The sequence below is a fragment of the Hypanus sabinus genome, chromosome 19 (assembly GCF_030144855.1).
Source record: "Hypanus sabinus isolate sHypSab1 chromosome 19, sHypSab1.hap1, whole genome shotgun sequence".
NCBI classification, from domain to species: Eukaryota; Metazoa; Chordata; class Chondrichthyes; order Myliobatiformes; family Dasyatidae; genus Hypanus; species Hypanus sabinus.
In genome coordinates, this window is record NC_082724.1 from 29969102 (window position 1) to 29983098 (window position 13997).

The window sequence follows — 13997 nt, forward strand, 5'->3', positions numbered from 1 at the left end:
AAAGTGTCGCTGGAATTTGTTCTATACACTACAATATTTAATTTATGCACTTTACTTTGTTTATTTATATTAATTTATCTGTAGATTTAATTATTACTTTCCTAAGTTATTGTGTGTTACGTATGCTACAGTGCTTTGCATCCAGTCTGGAGAAACACTGTCTCATCTGACGGTATACATATATATAATTAAATGACAATAAACTTGACTTAATTTGGTTGACCACTGAGAAATCCTCCCTGTGGATGGAGAGAAGTTCGAGCAAGTTGAAAGGGCTGCTGTGCGCTAGGATGATATTATGTCTGCAGAAACCTTGAGAGGTAAACAGCATAGAATGTGAAAGAAGTGCTCAAGAAACAGGCAATAAGCAGAAATATGCTTAATTTCTCAGTGAATGAAATACAGAACATGGGTGCTGAAGTGCAAATGTTACAGAGATGTTCCTACTTCAAGAGAAGGTATAAACCAATACCAATGCAACTTCCTGTCTAAGGTAAATGAGCCAAAGATATATTTGAAATAGCTGAATGATTCAAATAAATTCTTGCCAAATCTAGCAATGCCTATACAAAAAGAAGAGAAATGGAAGTAGGCTTAAAAGCAGAAAGAAGGCTTTCGTGTTTTCTGGAGTACTACAGTGTACTGGGTTGCTAATCCATTTATTCAATGTACAAAGAGCTCATCTTTTTTTGTGACTCATCACTAGATAATTGGCACAATGTGGAATTCCAGGAGTGTGAAAGGAGGAAACGAGTTCGTGATTTGGGAAGATGTTCTTGATTTTAGTGAGAGGTGATCCACTGATGGTGAAAAATAATTATGAGAAGAAAGCTGATTAAACCTGGGAGGTTGGAAGAAAGCAGTCCTGCTCCCCAGTGCCTCAGCAGCTCCAGAAAGATACATATGGCTTCAATGCCATAATTAATTAATTTTATTTAGCAAAACAGCACAGAATAAGCGCTCCCAGCTCTTCAAACCACGCTGTCCTAGCAATTCCACAACCCGGATTAATCCCAGCCTAATCACAGGACAACTTACAATGACCAATTAACCTACCACTTCTTTGGACTGTTAAAGGAAACTGGAGCACTTGGGGAAAACCCATTCATTCCATGGACAAGATGTAGAGAGACTCTGTACTAAACGGTGTTGAATTGAACTGTGAACTCTAAAATGGCCCGAGCTGTAATGGTGTTGTGCTAACCACTACGCTAACCGTGGTGCCTGCATCACCTCACCTCAACAACCTTTACAACTAACCTTGGCAGAAAGGTAAAATCACAGCGTCAAACCTCAATGAAATACTTAGTCAAGTTACCTCTTACTGGAAACTGATTGATTGAACATTATCTGCAACCAACATCCCCAGCAAAACAGGAAGAGGGCATAATGAGATGAGATGAATTTGTGTTTAAGATTCCTAAAATATCTACATCCCAAACAATAAAAATTTGCTTGTCTTTAAGGTTAAAATTCTCTTCCTTATTTATGGCGAAAGATAAATGTAGCAGCCGATGAACTCTGGCTGTCTGAATTTGAATAGACACTTCACAGTTTTGGTGCAGTGCACATCAGCATTTAAAAAATGTAGAGAGGGGAGAGAATAATTACCTCCTTTCTACTCAGATATATACATTAATGTTTCACTGTTGACAGCAAAATTAAAAATAAATCCAATTATGAAGAATAGAGGTAAACTGAATGAAACGGTGCTATTAAAGAAAAACATATGATTTAAGTATGCTAACTGGAGCATTAACAGTTATTAATTTATTGTTCCTGACTGTGCTCGTTGATTAAGAGAAAATTTAAGAGACTCTACTATTGAACTCTCAAAGCACAGAATTTGCTTAAAATGCAAACCTTATAATTAAACTTCAAAGATGCTTTTCCTGCCCAGGACCTAAAACATGGGATTATTCTATGATGGTCTATCACTCAGCTCTTGCCCCATGAGGGGCAGTAAAATTACAGTTATGATCTTGAGACTATGGTTACGTGAACAGACTAGTACCAGCATGGATTAACTACTTAGGGAGCTTCAGATTTTAAATGGAGTTGAAGAAGTTAGCAACATTGGATTGTTGCAAAGGCATCTCTAAACCAATAATGCCTTTCAGGGAAGGAAATGTATCCTTGTCTGGCCTAAATGTGGCTCAAGATATTCATTTCAGGGTACAGGTAGAAAAGACGTATTGGCTTTGGAGGTGTTTGCAAGGTTGATTTTGGAGATGAGGGGGTTAGCCTAGGGGGGTGGATCGAGCCACCTGGAAGCACACTCACTGGAATTCAGAAGAATGAGTGGGGATCTTAAAGAATAATATAAAATTATAAAAGGGATAGATAAGATGGAGGAAGAACCACTGGTAGATGAGACTAGAACAAGAAGTCATAGCCTCAAGATTCTGGGGAGTAGATTTTGGATGGAGATAAGGAGGAACTGTGTTTAACAGAGAGTAGTGAATCTGTAGAATTAACTGTCCAAGGAAGCAGTGGGTCTACCTCATTAAATATATTTAACAGACAGTTGCACAGACTTTTGCATAGTCAGGGAATTAAGGGATATGGGGAAAAGGCAGGTGGGTTCAGCCAGATCAGCCATGATCTTTTTGAATGGCAGAGCAGGTTTGACAGACCAGATGACCTACTCCATAAGGCCACAAGGCCATAAGACATAGGAGCAAAATTCGGTCATTTGGCCAATTGAGCCTGCTCTGCCATTTCATTGTGGCTGATCCATTTTCCCTCTCAACCACATTCTCTTGCCTTCACCCCATAGCATTTCATGCCCTGGCTAAAGAAGAACTTATCAATCTCTGTCTCAAGTACACCAAATGACCTAGTCTCCACAGCCACCTGTAGTAATGAATTCCATTGATTCACCACCTTCTGGCTGAAGAAACTCCTCCTCAGCTCCATTCTAAGTGGATGTTCCTCTGTTCTGAGACTGTGCCCTCAGGTCCTAGACTCCCACACCATAGGAAACATCCTCTCTACATCTACACTATCTGGGCCTTTCAACACTCAATACGTTTCAATGAGATCCCTCCTCATTCTTCTAAATTCCAGTGGGTACAGGCCCAGAACCATCAAACTCTTGCCCCTATTTTTTATGTTCCTCTAGTGGGAGTATCCAGAAGTAGAGGGCACAGTCTCAAAATTAAGAGGCAACCTTTTAGAACAGAAGTAAAGAGGATATTTTTTATCCCAAGAGTGATGGATCTGTGGAATGCTCTGCCACAGACAGCAGTGGAGGCCTAGTCTGTGGGTATATTCAAAGCGGAAGTTGGTAGATTCTGATTTGTCGGGGCAACAAGGGATATGGTGAAAGGGTAGGTGTATAGGGTTGAATGGGATCCGGGATCAGCCATGATGAAATAGCGAAGCAAACTCGAATGGCTGAATGGCCCTAATTATGCTCCTATGTCTTATGGTTTGATGTTCTTATGCTCTTATTTTCAGTGTTTTTCATGCCAACAATGTCCACATCCCTGAAGTAAACAAATAAGAAACTCCCTCCTTATAAGAAAAAATATTTGATTTCTGTAATTAAATGTGGTACTAGTGTTTTAGATCTAGTCTTTAGCTTATATCAACCATACACTGAGAGCAGTGAGGTGCAAATCCATAAATGTAGTCCCAATCAGGTCAATAGACAATAGGTGCAGGAGTAGGCCATTCAGCCGTTCGAGCCAGCACCGCCATTCACAGTGATCATGGCTGATCATCCACAATCAGTACCCCGTTCCTGCCTTCTCCCCATATCCCTTGACTCCGCTATCTTTAAGAGCTCTATCTAACTCTTTCTTGAAAGCATCCAGAGAATTGGCCTCTACTGCCTTCCGCGGCAGAGCATTTCACAGATCCACAACTCTCTGAGTGGAAAAGTTTTTTCTCAACTTCATTCTAAATGGCCTACCCCTTATTCTTAAACTGTGCCTTCTGGTTCTGGACTCTCCCAACATCGGGAACATGTTTCCTGCCTCTAGCTTGTCCAATCCCTTAATAATCTTATATGTTTCAATCAGATAGTCTTTCATCTATCAAATATAACATCTCAGTTCTGACAGAGTTTCTCAGGTTTTGATTTAATTTATATAGCAAATTTCAGATCACATTTGTAAAGTGCTGAATAATGGAGTGAATCTCAGGATCATGAGAAACTCGAAGGAGTTTATCTAACTATCTGCAAAGCTTGACTGGGCATTCAGCCAGTTAATTCTGGCATGATCATTCTGATCCAAGGTTACTGTAAACTCAGCATGAGAGAAGCAGGCAGAATCTAGGTATATATTTAAAGGGACTGGAAGCAGGCAGGGAAGAAATGCAGAGTGATCCAAGGACAGTCACACAATTCAAAGCCACACACTTGGCAATGAAATACATTTGTATAAAGTCCTGGTCATGACATAAGGCCTTAAGGTATAGAAACGGAGTTAACCCATTTGTCCTGTGAGTCTGCTCTACCATTTCATCATGGCTGATCCAGTTTTTCTCTCAGCCCCAATCCCCGTATCCCTTCATGCTCTGGCCAATCAAGGACCTATCAACCTCCGCCTTAAATATTCATAAAGGCCTGGCCTCTACAGCTGCCCATGGCAAAGAATTCCACAGATTCACCAGTCAACAACATGGGAAAAATGGTGGCCAACAAACAATGTGATGGAGAAACTCAGTGGGAGGGAAGAAATTGACCATGTTTTGGGTCAAAATCCTGCATAAGTTTGCATTAAAACTGAAAAGAGAGTTACAGAAATGGAATGTTGTTTTACATCTCCTGTGGATTCTTATTACCTGTTGAAGGTGGTGGTGAGGGGCCAGATTAAAAGTTTAATAAAATATAACAATTTATTCACATTAGGTTATCTATTTCATTCCTTCTTTGGTTAGTATTTCTGTAAAAGAGGAAGTTTTATCATTGACATGGCTTCATACAGTAAAATCCTCACGGAAATTTACTCACTTATTATTTGCAGTGTGTTGATGTCCAGTCTAACTTTTCTAAAAGTCGAATACCCAGCGGCTAGATAATCTCTTCTGCACTGACAGTCATCCCTTCTACTTCCATTATATGGGCATTCAGCAGGATTATGCAACCTAAGCCAAACAGAATTTTAAATGTATATGTCAATTATGACAGAAAATTACTTTATTTTTCACGAGGTGAACTTGGGGTTTCAACTGCTATATTTTGCTTTTCTATACCTGTAGCCGTAAACTTCTGAAAAATTTTCCAAATCACCCGTTGTCAGTGTAATGTACTCCCTGGGGCTGTCTGACAGCATATCGGCACAGTATATCTGAAACCAGAAATGCACAATGAAGCAAAAATAAATAGATTTTAAAAAATTGAATACTCATAGTTTCTCTATTAATACAGTTCACTGAAATACCTTTACTTGCTTCCCTTGAATATTAAGAACGTAATCACCATCTTCGATGAATCCCTTCAATCGCTGCACATCTCTACAGCTTTCTGGAAATTCACCTACATGCAAAATATGGTTTTAATTATGCTTTAGAACAAATACTTCAGAACAAGCAAACACAGACTTTTTACATGATAATTTGCATCAGTACAAACAGAAAACAGATGGTGATGTGAAAATGGACTTAATAATCCAGATGCTTACATTTTCCATTCTGGCATGTTCTCCTCTCTTCTGGCTTAATGTCTGAACTACATGAATTGCTTAAATGTCCGTCGATTGTTAAGCAGTATACTGAGCGTTGCATGATTCCTATTCCACAAGTTGCTGAACACTTACAAGAAAATTTTAAAAAAGAAAGTAAATAGCACTAAATATAAAATCAATGTAAATCACAAACCACAATGATTAAACATGTATTTTCATGCAACAGAAACTTTATAAATATTCCAGTCTGATATTTATCTCCAGTTAGTACTTTAACATGTTTAACACTGCTGTCAGAAGGTTTATTTTGCTGTCATATCAAGGTTTAGGAGAGCAGGTCATTTGACAGGCATTCAAATTTGTGAGGCTTTAGTGCACAATTCTTTTTTTAAAAAAACATCAGAATGATCTTTCAGAAAACATCAGAGATCAAAATTTGGTTTGGACAATATTGTGATAGGCACATTGAAGCATCATAATGTGGGATTTCTCATCCACTTGTAAAGAGGATTATCCCGTGGCAGTATGCAGTAGGGTGATGTGAAGGCATAGTGGTTAGCAAAACGCTATTAGAGCGCCAGTGACCTGGGCTCGATTCCACTGCTGTCTACAGACGGTTGGTACTTTCTCCCAATGACCATGTGGGTTTTCTTTGAGTGCTCTGGTTTCCTCCCAAATCCCAAAGATGTACATGTTAGTAGGTTAACTGACACATGTGTGTAATTGGGGGGCACGGGCTCATAGGCCCAGAATGCTCTGTTACCGTGCTGTATCTTTAAATAAAAGTATAATACCTCACTAGTTTTGTGGTGTGAGAAAATCTCCGAAGATTATTAGGTACAAGAAATACGTGTAGCTATTAAACCTTGAGCATGTACTATAAATGTTGGATACTAAGGATGGATATTATTAGAATATAAAAGCAAGGATGTAATGTTAAGGCTTTTTAACGCACTAGTGAGGCCTTAAAGCCTTGGAGCATTGTGAGCTGTTTTGGGCCCCTATCTAGGATAATAAAGGATCTGTGGACATTGGAGAGGGTTCAAAGGAGGTTCATGAAAATAAATCCAGGGTTGAATGGCTTATTATATGAAGAGTGTTTGATGACTCCTGGCCTGAACTCACTGGAATTCAGAAGAATGAGGGGGTTGGGATCTCATTGAAAATGTTGAAAGGCCTTGACAGAGTGGATATGGAGAGGACATTTCCTCTAGTAGGGGAGTCTAAGACCAGAAGACACAGCCTCAGAATAAAGGGACATCAATTAGAATAGAAATGAGGAGGAACTTCTTTAGCCAGAGAGTGGTGAGTTTCTGGAGTCCGTCGCCACAGGTGGATGTGGAAGACAAGTCACTAGGTATATTTATGGCCCAGTTGACAGGTGCTTGGTTAGTCAGGGTGTGAAGGGATACGGGAAGAAGGCAGAGCACTGGGGTTCAGAAGGAAATGGATCAGCCATGCTGAAGTATCTGAGCAGACTTGATGGGTCATGTGACCTCATTCTGCTCTTATAGCTAATGGTTTTAAGGACTGAACATGGAAATGGACGGAGAGGGACTTGTGCAAGAATTAAAATTTGGTTGCTTTAGGAGAAAAATTCTAAACATTTTTAAATGATACACTTTTATACATAGGCACATGAAACTATGTTTATCAGGGAAGACTCTGCACCTATACATGCTTGGATGAGGTAGAGATCCAGCTGTGATAATTTTGAAAGGTACAGGAGCTCAAGAGTTTGTATACCACCCTTCTGCTTCCTAGTTCTTATTTTATTGTTCTTATTTTAATTGAATTTACTGTTTTGTTGGATATATTTTGAGCAAAACCCACATGTCCTCACTATAATTCAAGTAACATACCATATAAAATCCTTTCACAAAGAATTAATATAACATTAGAGCAAACAAAAAAAAACTGTTAAATTTGCATCAAGTGTAAGGTCTGAACTTGTGTCCTGAAAATTTTTGAAATGAACTTACGCTTCCCCAATTTCCAACCCGCCATGAAGCAGAAACAGGGCATTCACCAAGAGAGCAGGCTCGGATGTTTGGCGGCTGTGTCCCAGGGCAGTTAGTTGTAATCTGGTGATAGTAGCCATATTCATAGAGGTCCTTACCATTGTAAACCTCACTGCAGGAAACAAGTCTTTGTTGGTAGCCATTTCCACAAGTAACTGAGCACTGGAAATAAAGTTATATTATTAAACTAATTTTCTGTTGTAACAATGTATTGGAATGAAAGCTGCTGAAATCAGGTTCACTCTGCTGTAATCTCCGATAAATTAACTCCAATTGACTGCCGCTTTGTGAGTCACTAAAAAGCAGGATGTTGAAATTGCTATTAAGATGTTATATGCTGGCAGAGTGCTTTTGTCCTCCAACGCACAAGTTCATCCAGGGACAATATATGAAATTACAGTTAAAGAACAGTATGGCAGCAGAGCGTTTTGATCATCAGGTGCATCATCTCATGCGGACACAGCTTATAGGCTCACTTTAGAGATTTTCAGCAGATTGGATTCCTGATCTGCATCTCTGAAACATGATTACAGCTTTGAATTACAAATGCTTCAGCAGGAATTGCTAGAAGGCTTGGTCATTGATAAGAACTTTACTTTGAAGAAATTCAATTAAAGTACCCACCTTGTGGAAATGAAAATGCTGGCTACTGTCTCAGCCTTTGCTCTGAGTGATTTCTCATTAATGGTTTCAATTTGTATTCATTTTATGCTCTCGTCTGTTCCCTTAATCTCTACCTATGTATAAATTTCCAGCTCCCATTTCACAATTACACTTTGATTTTGGTATCTAATGTCACCTCATTATTCCACTTATGGAATCACAGATAAGACTACCTTTGATTACTTTCTCATTTCAAAATTAACTTCCCTTAATTTTCTCAACAAAACGTTAGTCTTTGATAGTGCTGATCAGATCACCCTCAGTCTCTCATAACCACAATCCAACTAGGTCCAGGGCAGTCACATCTTCCTGTTTCATTGTCTTCCACTGTGTTGTAGCCAGAGAGTATCTTGTAAAGGCATCTCCCCTATGCCATCACCATTATTTCTGGACATTTGCTAATAATCCATTGTAAACTATATATTGTTTATCATCTACACATAGCCCCTTGAAATAAGAGAGAAAGAACAGACATTTTCTATGTGGCGAGTTAGGTTTAAAAATTTGTTTTTTTTCTTAAATTCCAACCAAAACTTATTTTCTTCCTACCGACTAGATGTTTCGTACCGGGGGCTGAACCTGGCTGTCCATATCTTTGTGGTTTGTTACCTTTATATCTTTATGTCCTTTAACCTTTATGTCCATATCTTTGTAATTGACCCTACAATCATTCTGATGGAAGTCTACCTGAATTAGGATGTGATTCTATGCTGTATAACTCTATGACTCTGTGCCTTCCAATCACTTAAAATACCTGTACACCCCAACAGCACCTTCTCGAACATCCCAATATTAATTACTGCATCTGAATTTTGGAGCACAATCCCTCATCATCACTACATGTCATTATTTAAGATACTCCTTAAATGCACTTCTTTGTTGATTTTTTTTTGGTTTTTTTCCCCTTAGTATGCACTTAGAATGAATGTTTAATAGCTTATATCATTGCCAAGCACCTTAGGGTGTTGTTACTATATAGAAACCATCACAAGAACAAAGTACAAAGGTTTTCTTGGTCCATTGCTTCCTCTCTTCAATACAACACTTGTTTATTTAAATAAACGTTTGTAAAGTGTGCGATGAAGATATTACTGAAATTAATTTGGTAATATAAAATCTATATTTATATTCAACGATACCCCAATAGTCCTAAAGTTCATTTAAGTTCATAAAGGAAAACTTGAAACTACCAATTACATTTTTTGCAGGAATGTAATAAGGCCAGCATCACATTCCAGGGCTTATTTCATCTTATACACCACCAGGAGACTTAGCTAAGGCAGCCACATAGCAGTTTCCTGCTGACACATCAAAGAGTACTCATTCATTAGCCTTTTAATAGAATAATACTCTCAATCTCTCGGACTTGTCTACTTCGCCCCTCTATATTTTCTCGCTCTTATACAGAGAAGCACAGACAAGGCAAACGAACATACAGGCACGGACACAGACACAGACATGCATGCAAGCATCAAGAATCCTGTCCCACAACCCACCACCTTCAAGATCAACAGAGAACTTGTAGGGGCAGCAGGAGGCTAATTGTGCCATAAAAAGTGTGGAAGTGAAATTGGTCCATTTGCATTGTTAGTAAGGAGTGTTCTGATTTTGTCTGAGAAACTGGTAAGCAAACAGAACTTGACTTGCCTTATTGTGAGAACACCCTTACTATTTATTCATATGCTTTATATACTGTATGTAAGCAAGGGTGAAGTTGAACTTTGTCTGCAATGAGTGTTTTCCCGCTTCCAAAGATCCACTTGGCTCTTTGGAAAATTCTAGCTAAGCAGTTCCCTGGCTCACCAACTTGATGTATCATCTTTTCTTGAGCTTCATTAGAACACCAGTGAAAACAGTCCCAGTATCCCAGTCCATCTTCAAAAATGTACTCCCCGTCAATAGCACGACTTTAGTGAACTGGTGTCATTCAGTTTTTTTTGGCTTTATTGTCTAACAGATAGTTTAATGCTTTTGTACTGAAGTAAATTAAGCCATATCCTATCATTGACTTCAACAGAATGAAAAAGATGGCTGATGATATACCTTCCATTTCCACCGGCAATCAAAGTAAGGGCTTCCCTGCTTTCCCATTACACGGTGGCTAAAGATGCATTTGGTAGCACAGTGATATTCCCCAGGTGAAGAGCAAAACTGATTTATGGCAGTAAGAAAGCCAATGCTAAATCAGAAGGTAAATTAGATTTAAATGACAAATTAGTAAGGAATCCAAGTACTTTAAGAATAGAAGCCTCAAGAAATTAGTGTCCAAATTGATTCCAGACTAAAAACAGGTATTTCTTATTTGATTTTGGATACTGAGAGCAATCTAGATACTATTACATTTTCAAGGCAAAGACTAATTTTAGAAACTTAGTGCACTCTGCCAAGAAAGATGTTGATGTTTTAGAACATTATGCATTTTCTGATGCAGAAGATATTGCATTTAAAGCCAAATAGGGTCAAGCATTCTTTACTATTTTGCAAACTAATTTAAATATTTTTCTACCTCAGACCACTCTCCTGTAATCCAGATGTATTCACAAGGCTGATTATTACACGGTTCCACACTTAACGGTCTTTTGCTTGCATCACATTTAACACTATGTACTTCTTCTGAATTCTGGCTGATACACGTAACTTTACGATGTCTTGTTCCGGTATCACAGGTTGCACTGCACTGCAAAGGAAGCACAAGAAAACACTTTACTTTGCTGAATTTGAACATTTTAACATCAACTGCAGAAATTAATCAGGGAGGACTTTACAGAGGGATTTCAGATTATGAAATAGCTTGATTAGGAAATACAGACTCTATTTGCAAGTAAAATTTCAATTATAAGACTTAAATATAAGAATAATAACAATTAAGCCAATAGGGAACCCAGGGAAGCAGCTTTGAACAGAGATTTAATTGTAAAGTTTAATTGTAAAGAGTCAGAGGGTAGTAAATCTGTGGAATTTGTTGCCAAGAGCGGCTGTGGAGAACAAGTCATTGGGTGTATTTAAGGCAGAGATAGATAGGTCCTTGATTAGCCAGGGCATCAAAGGGTATGGGGTGAAGGCAGAGGAATGGGGATGACTGCAAGAATTGGATCAGCCCATGATTGAAAGGCAGAGCAGATTTGATGGGCTGAATGGCCTACTTCTGATCCTATATCTTGTTGTTTTATGGTCTTAAAACTCAAAAACAGTTATTATACTTGAGCAATCAACCTCCTGAACTGGCATGGATAACTTAACTCATCATAACTCTGACTAGATTAAACAAACTCACTTTCTACAACTCATGTTCTCAGGATTACTTTTTATTTGCACATTGCTTGTTTGTTAAGTCTTTTCTTATATATAGCTTTTCACAAATGTTATGGTATTTCATTATGTCCCTAAAATTCAAGTCAGATCACTTTTTATTATCATTTTGACCATAACTGCTGGTACAGTACATAGTAAAAACGAGACGTTTTTCAGGACCATGGTGTTACATGACACAGTACAAAAACTAGACTGAACTACGTAAAAAAACAACATAGAGAAAAAAAAACTACACTAGACTACAGACCTACCCAGGACTGCAAAGGACTGCAAATTTCCCGCAAGAAAACAAATCTCACATACATATGATAACACATACATGCTTTGACAATAAATTTACTTCAATTTTGGCATTGAAAACTCTAGCAATGGGAATAGTTGAGGTACGTTAGAGAGGGAAACAAGGTAAGGACTTGTTAGAGAACAGCATGGGATGAAGATGGGGTATGATAAGGAGGGAATGGATTGGGCGAGACACATGTGAGCTATAAACATGGCTCTCCATGTAGAATGACAATTTCTATGCTGCAAGCCTTCCATCGTAATTTTACAAGACTAGCTTATAAGGAAACTTTTGATACATTCCTATGTCCGTTCAACAAGGCTTTAGTTTTCTGAAATAAATGTTATATAAAAGATAAGGTTTATAAAGCTTATATCTGATATAAGCTAATGATTCTGTACAGAAAATTATTCAGATGAACAAATTTCCTCATAAATATTGGCCTACATTTTGCTGTAAAATGTAAGTAATTCTGGGCCTATAGTGTATCCATAATTAAATGCTTGACTCTCAAACTTATTTGACATTGTTTGGTGGCTTGGACTTTAACAATGCCCATTGATGAACTCAAGCACAGATTCGAACACTGATGCTCTGCCTTGCCAAGTTTCCATGAAGAAATCAACTCTCAAATTATGCAGCAGTTCAGATCTGTCTTAGCAACCATGAGCTGAATTATCTCGATTAGGAATTCAGGCTTGCCGGAAGGAAAAATGAATGCAAGCTTTTTCTTTTCTAAACATTTCCACTTTCACATCCTCCATCTATATATCACTCATAAGATACAGAAGCATAATTAGGCCACTCAGCCTACTCTGATATTCCACCATGGCTGATTTATTAACCTCATTCTCCTGTCTTCTCGCCGTAACCTTTGATGCAGTACTAATCAAGCACTTAGCAACCTCCACTTTAAATATAATCGATGACTTAGCTCCACAGCCATTCAGGGCAATGAATATACCCTCCACCCTCCGGCTAAAAATTTCCTTCACATCACTGCTCTAAATGGATGTTCCTTTATTCTGAGGCTATGCCCTCTGCTCCTAGACTCACTCACTATAGAAAATATTCTCTCCACATCCAGTTTATCTACACATTTCAATATTCAGTAGGTTTCAATGAGAACCCTCCTGATTCTTCTAAACTCCATTGAGTACAGGCCAGAACCATCAAAATGCTCCTCATACGTTAAAACTTTCATTCCTGGGATCATTCTTCTGAGCCTCCCCTGAATCCTCTCCAATGCCAGCACATCTTTTTTTAGATAAGGGGCCAAAACTGCTCACAATACTCCAAGTGCAGTCTCACCAAAACCTTACAAAGCCTCGTCATCATACCCTTGCTCTCGTATTCCAGTCCACTCACAATTAATGCCAATATTGCATTTGCCTTTCTTATCACTGACTCACCTGCAAGTTAACCTTTGGGGAATCCTGCACTAGCACTCCCAAGTTCATTTGCACCTCTGATTTTTGAATTTTCTTACCCTTTAGAAAATAGTCAACACCTTTATTCCTTCTACCAAAGTGCATAACCATACACTTCCCTGCACTATATTCCATTAGCCACTTTATCCATTCTCCTAATCTGTCTCAGTCCTTCTGCAGTCTACCCACTTGTTCAGCACAACTGCACCGCACGTATCTTTGTATCATCTACATACGTGGCCAAAAAAGCCATCGATTCTGTCATCCAAATTGTTGATTTATAACGTGAAAAGAAGCAGTCCCAATACTGACCCTGTGGAACAACACCAGTCACTGGCAGCTAGTCAGCATAAGCCCATCTTATTCCCACTTTACGTAATGTGAGTCAGCCAATCTTCTATCCATGCTTGTGTATTTCCTGTAATACCATGGGCTCTTATCCTGTTAAACAGACTCACACGTAGCACCTTGTCAAAGATCTTTTGAAAATCCAAGTAAACAACATCCACTGACTCTCCTTTGTCTATTCTGCCGATTACTCTTCAAAGAATTCCAACAGATTTGTCAGGCAAGATTTCCCCATATGGAAAACATGCTGACTTTGGCCTACTTTATCAAGTATCTACAAGTACCCCAAAACCTCATCCTTAAT

The 13997-nt window shown here is 38.6% G+C and overlaps 1 protein-coding gene across 2 annotated transcripts in view; it reads right to left on the reverse strand.

The window, feature by feature from the left end:
* The window catches only part of LOC132377844 (A disintegrin and metalloproteinase with thrombospondin motifs 9-like), a 249369-nt gene that overhangs the window by 36551 nt on the left and 198821 nt on the right, over positions 1–13997 (reverse strand). For both annotated transcript variants that reach the window (XM_059944273.1, XM_059944271.1), the window contains 6 exons: positions 10827–10997; positions 7619–7819; positions 5634–5763; positions 5394–5488; positions 5206–5300; positions 4964–5097 (listed from right to left, as the gene is read on the reverse strand). In XM_059944273.1, coding sequence (XP_059800256.1) covers positions 4964–5097; positions 5206–5300; positions 5394–5488; positions 5634–5763; positions 7619–7819; positions 10827–10997 — 826 coding nt within the window. The remainder of the gene's footprint in view (positions 1–4963; positions 5098–5205; positions 5301–5393; positions 5489–5633; positions 5764–7618; positions 7820–10826; positions 10998–13997) is intronic.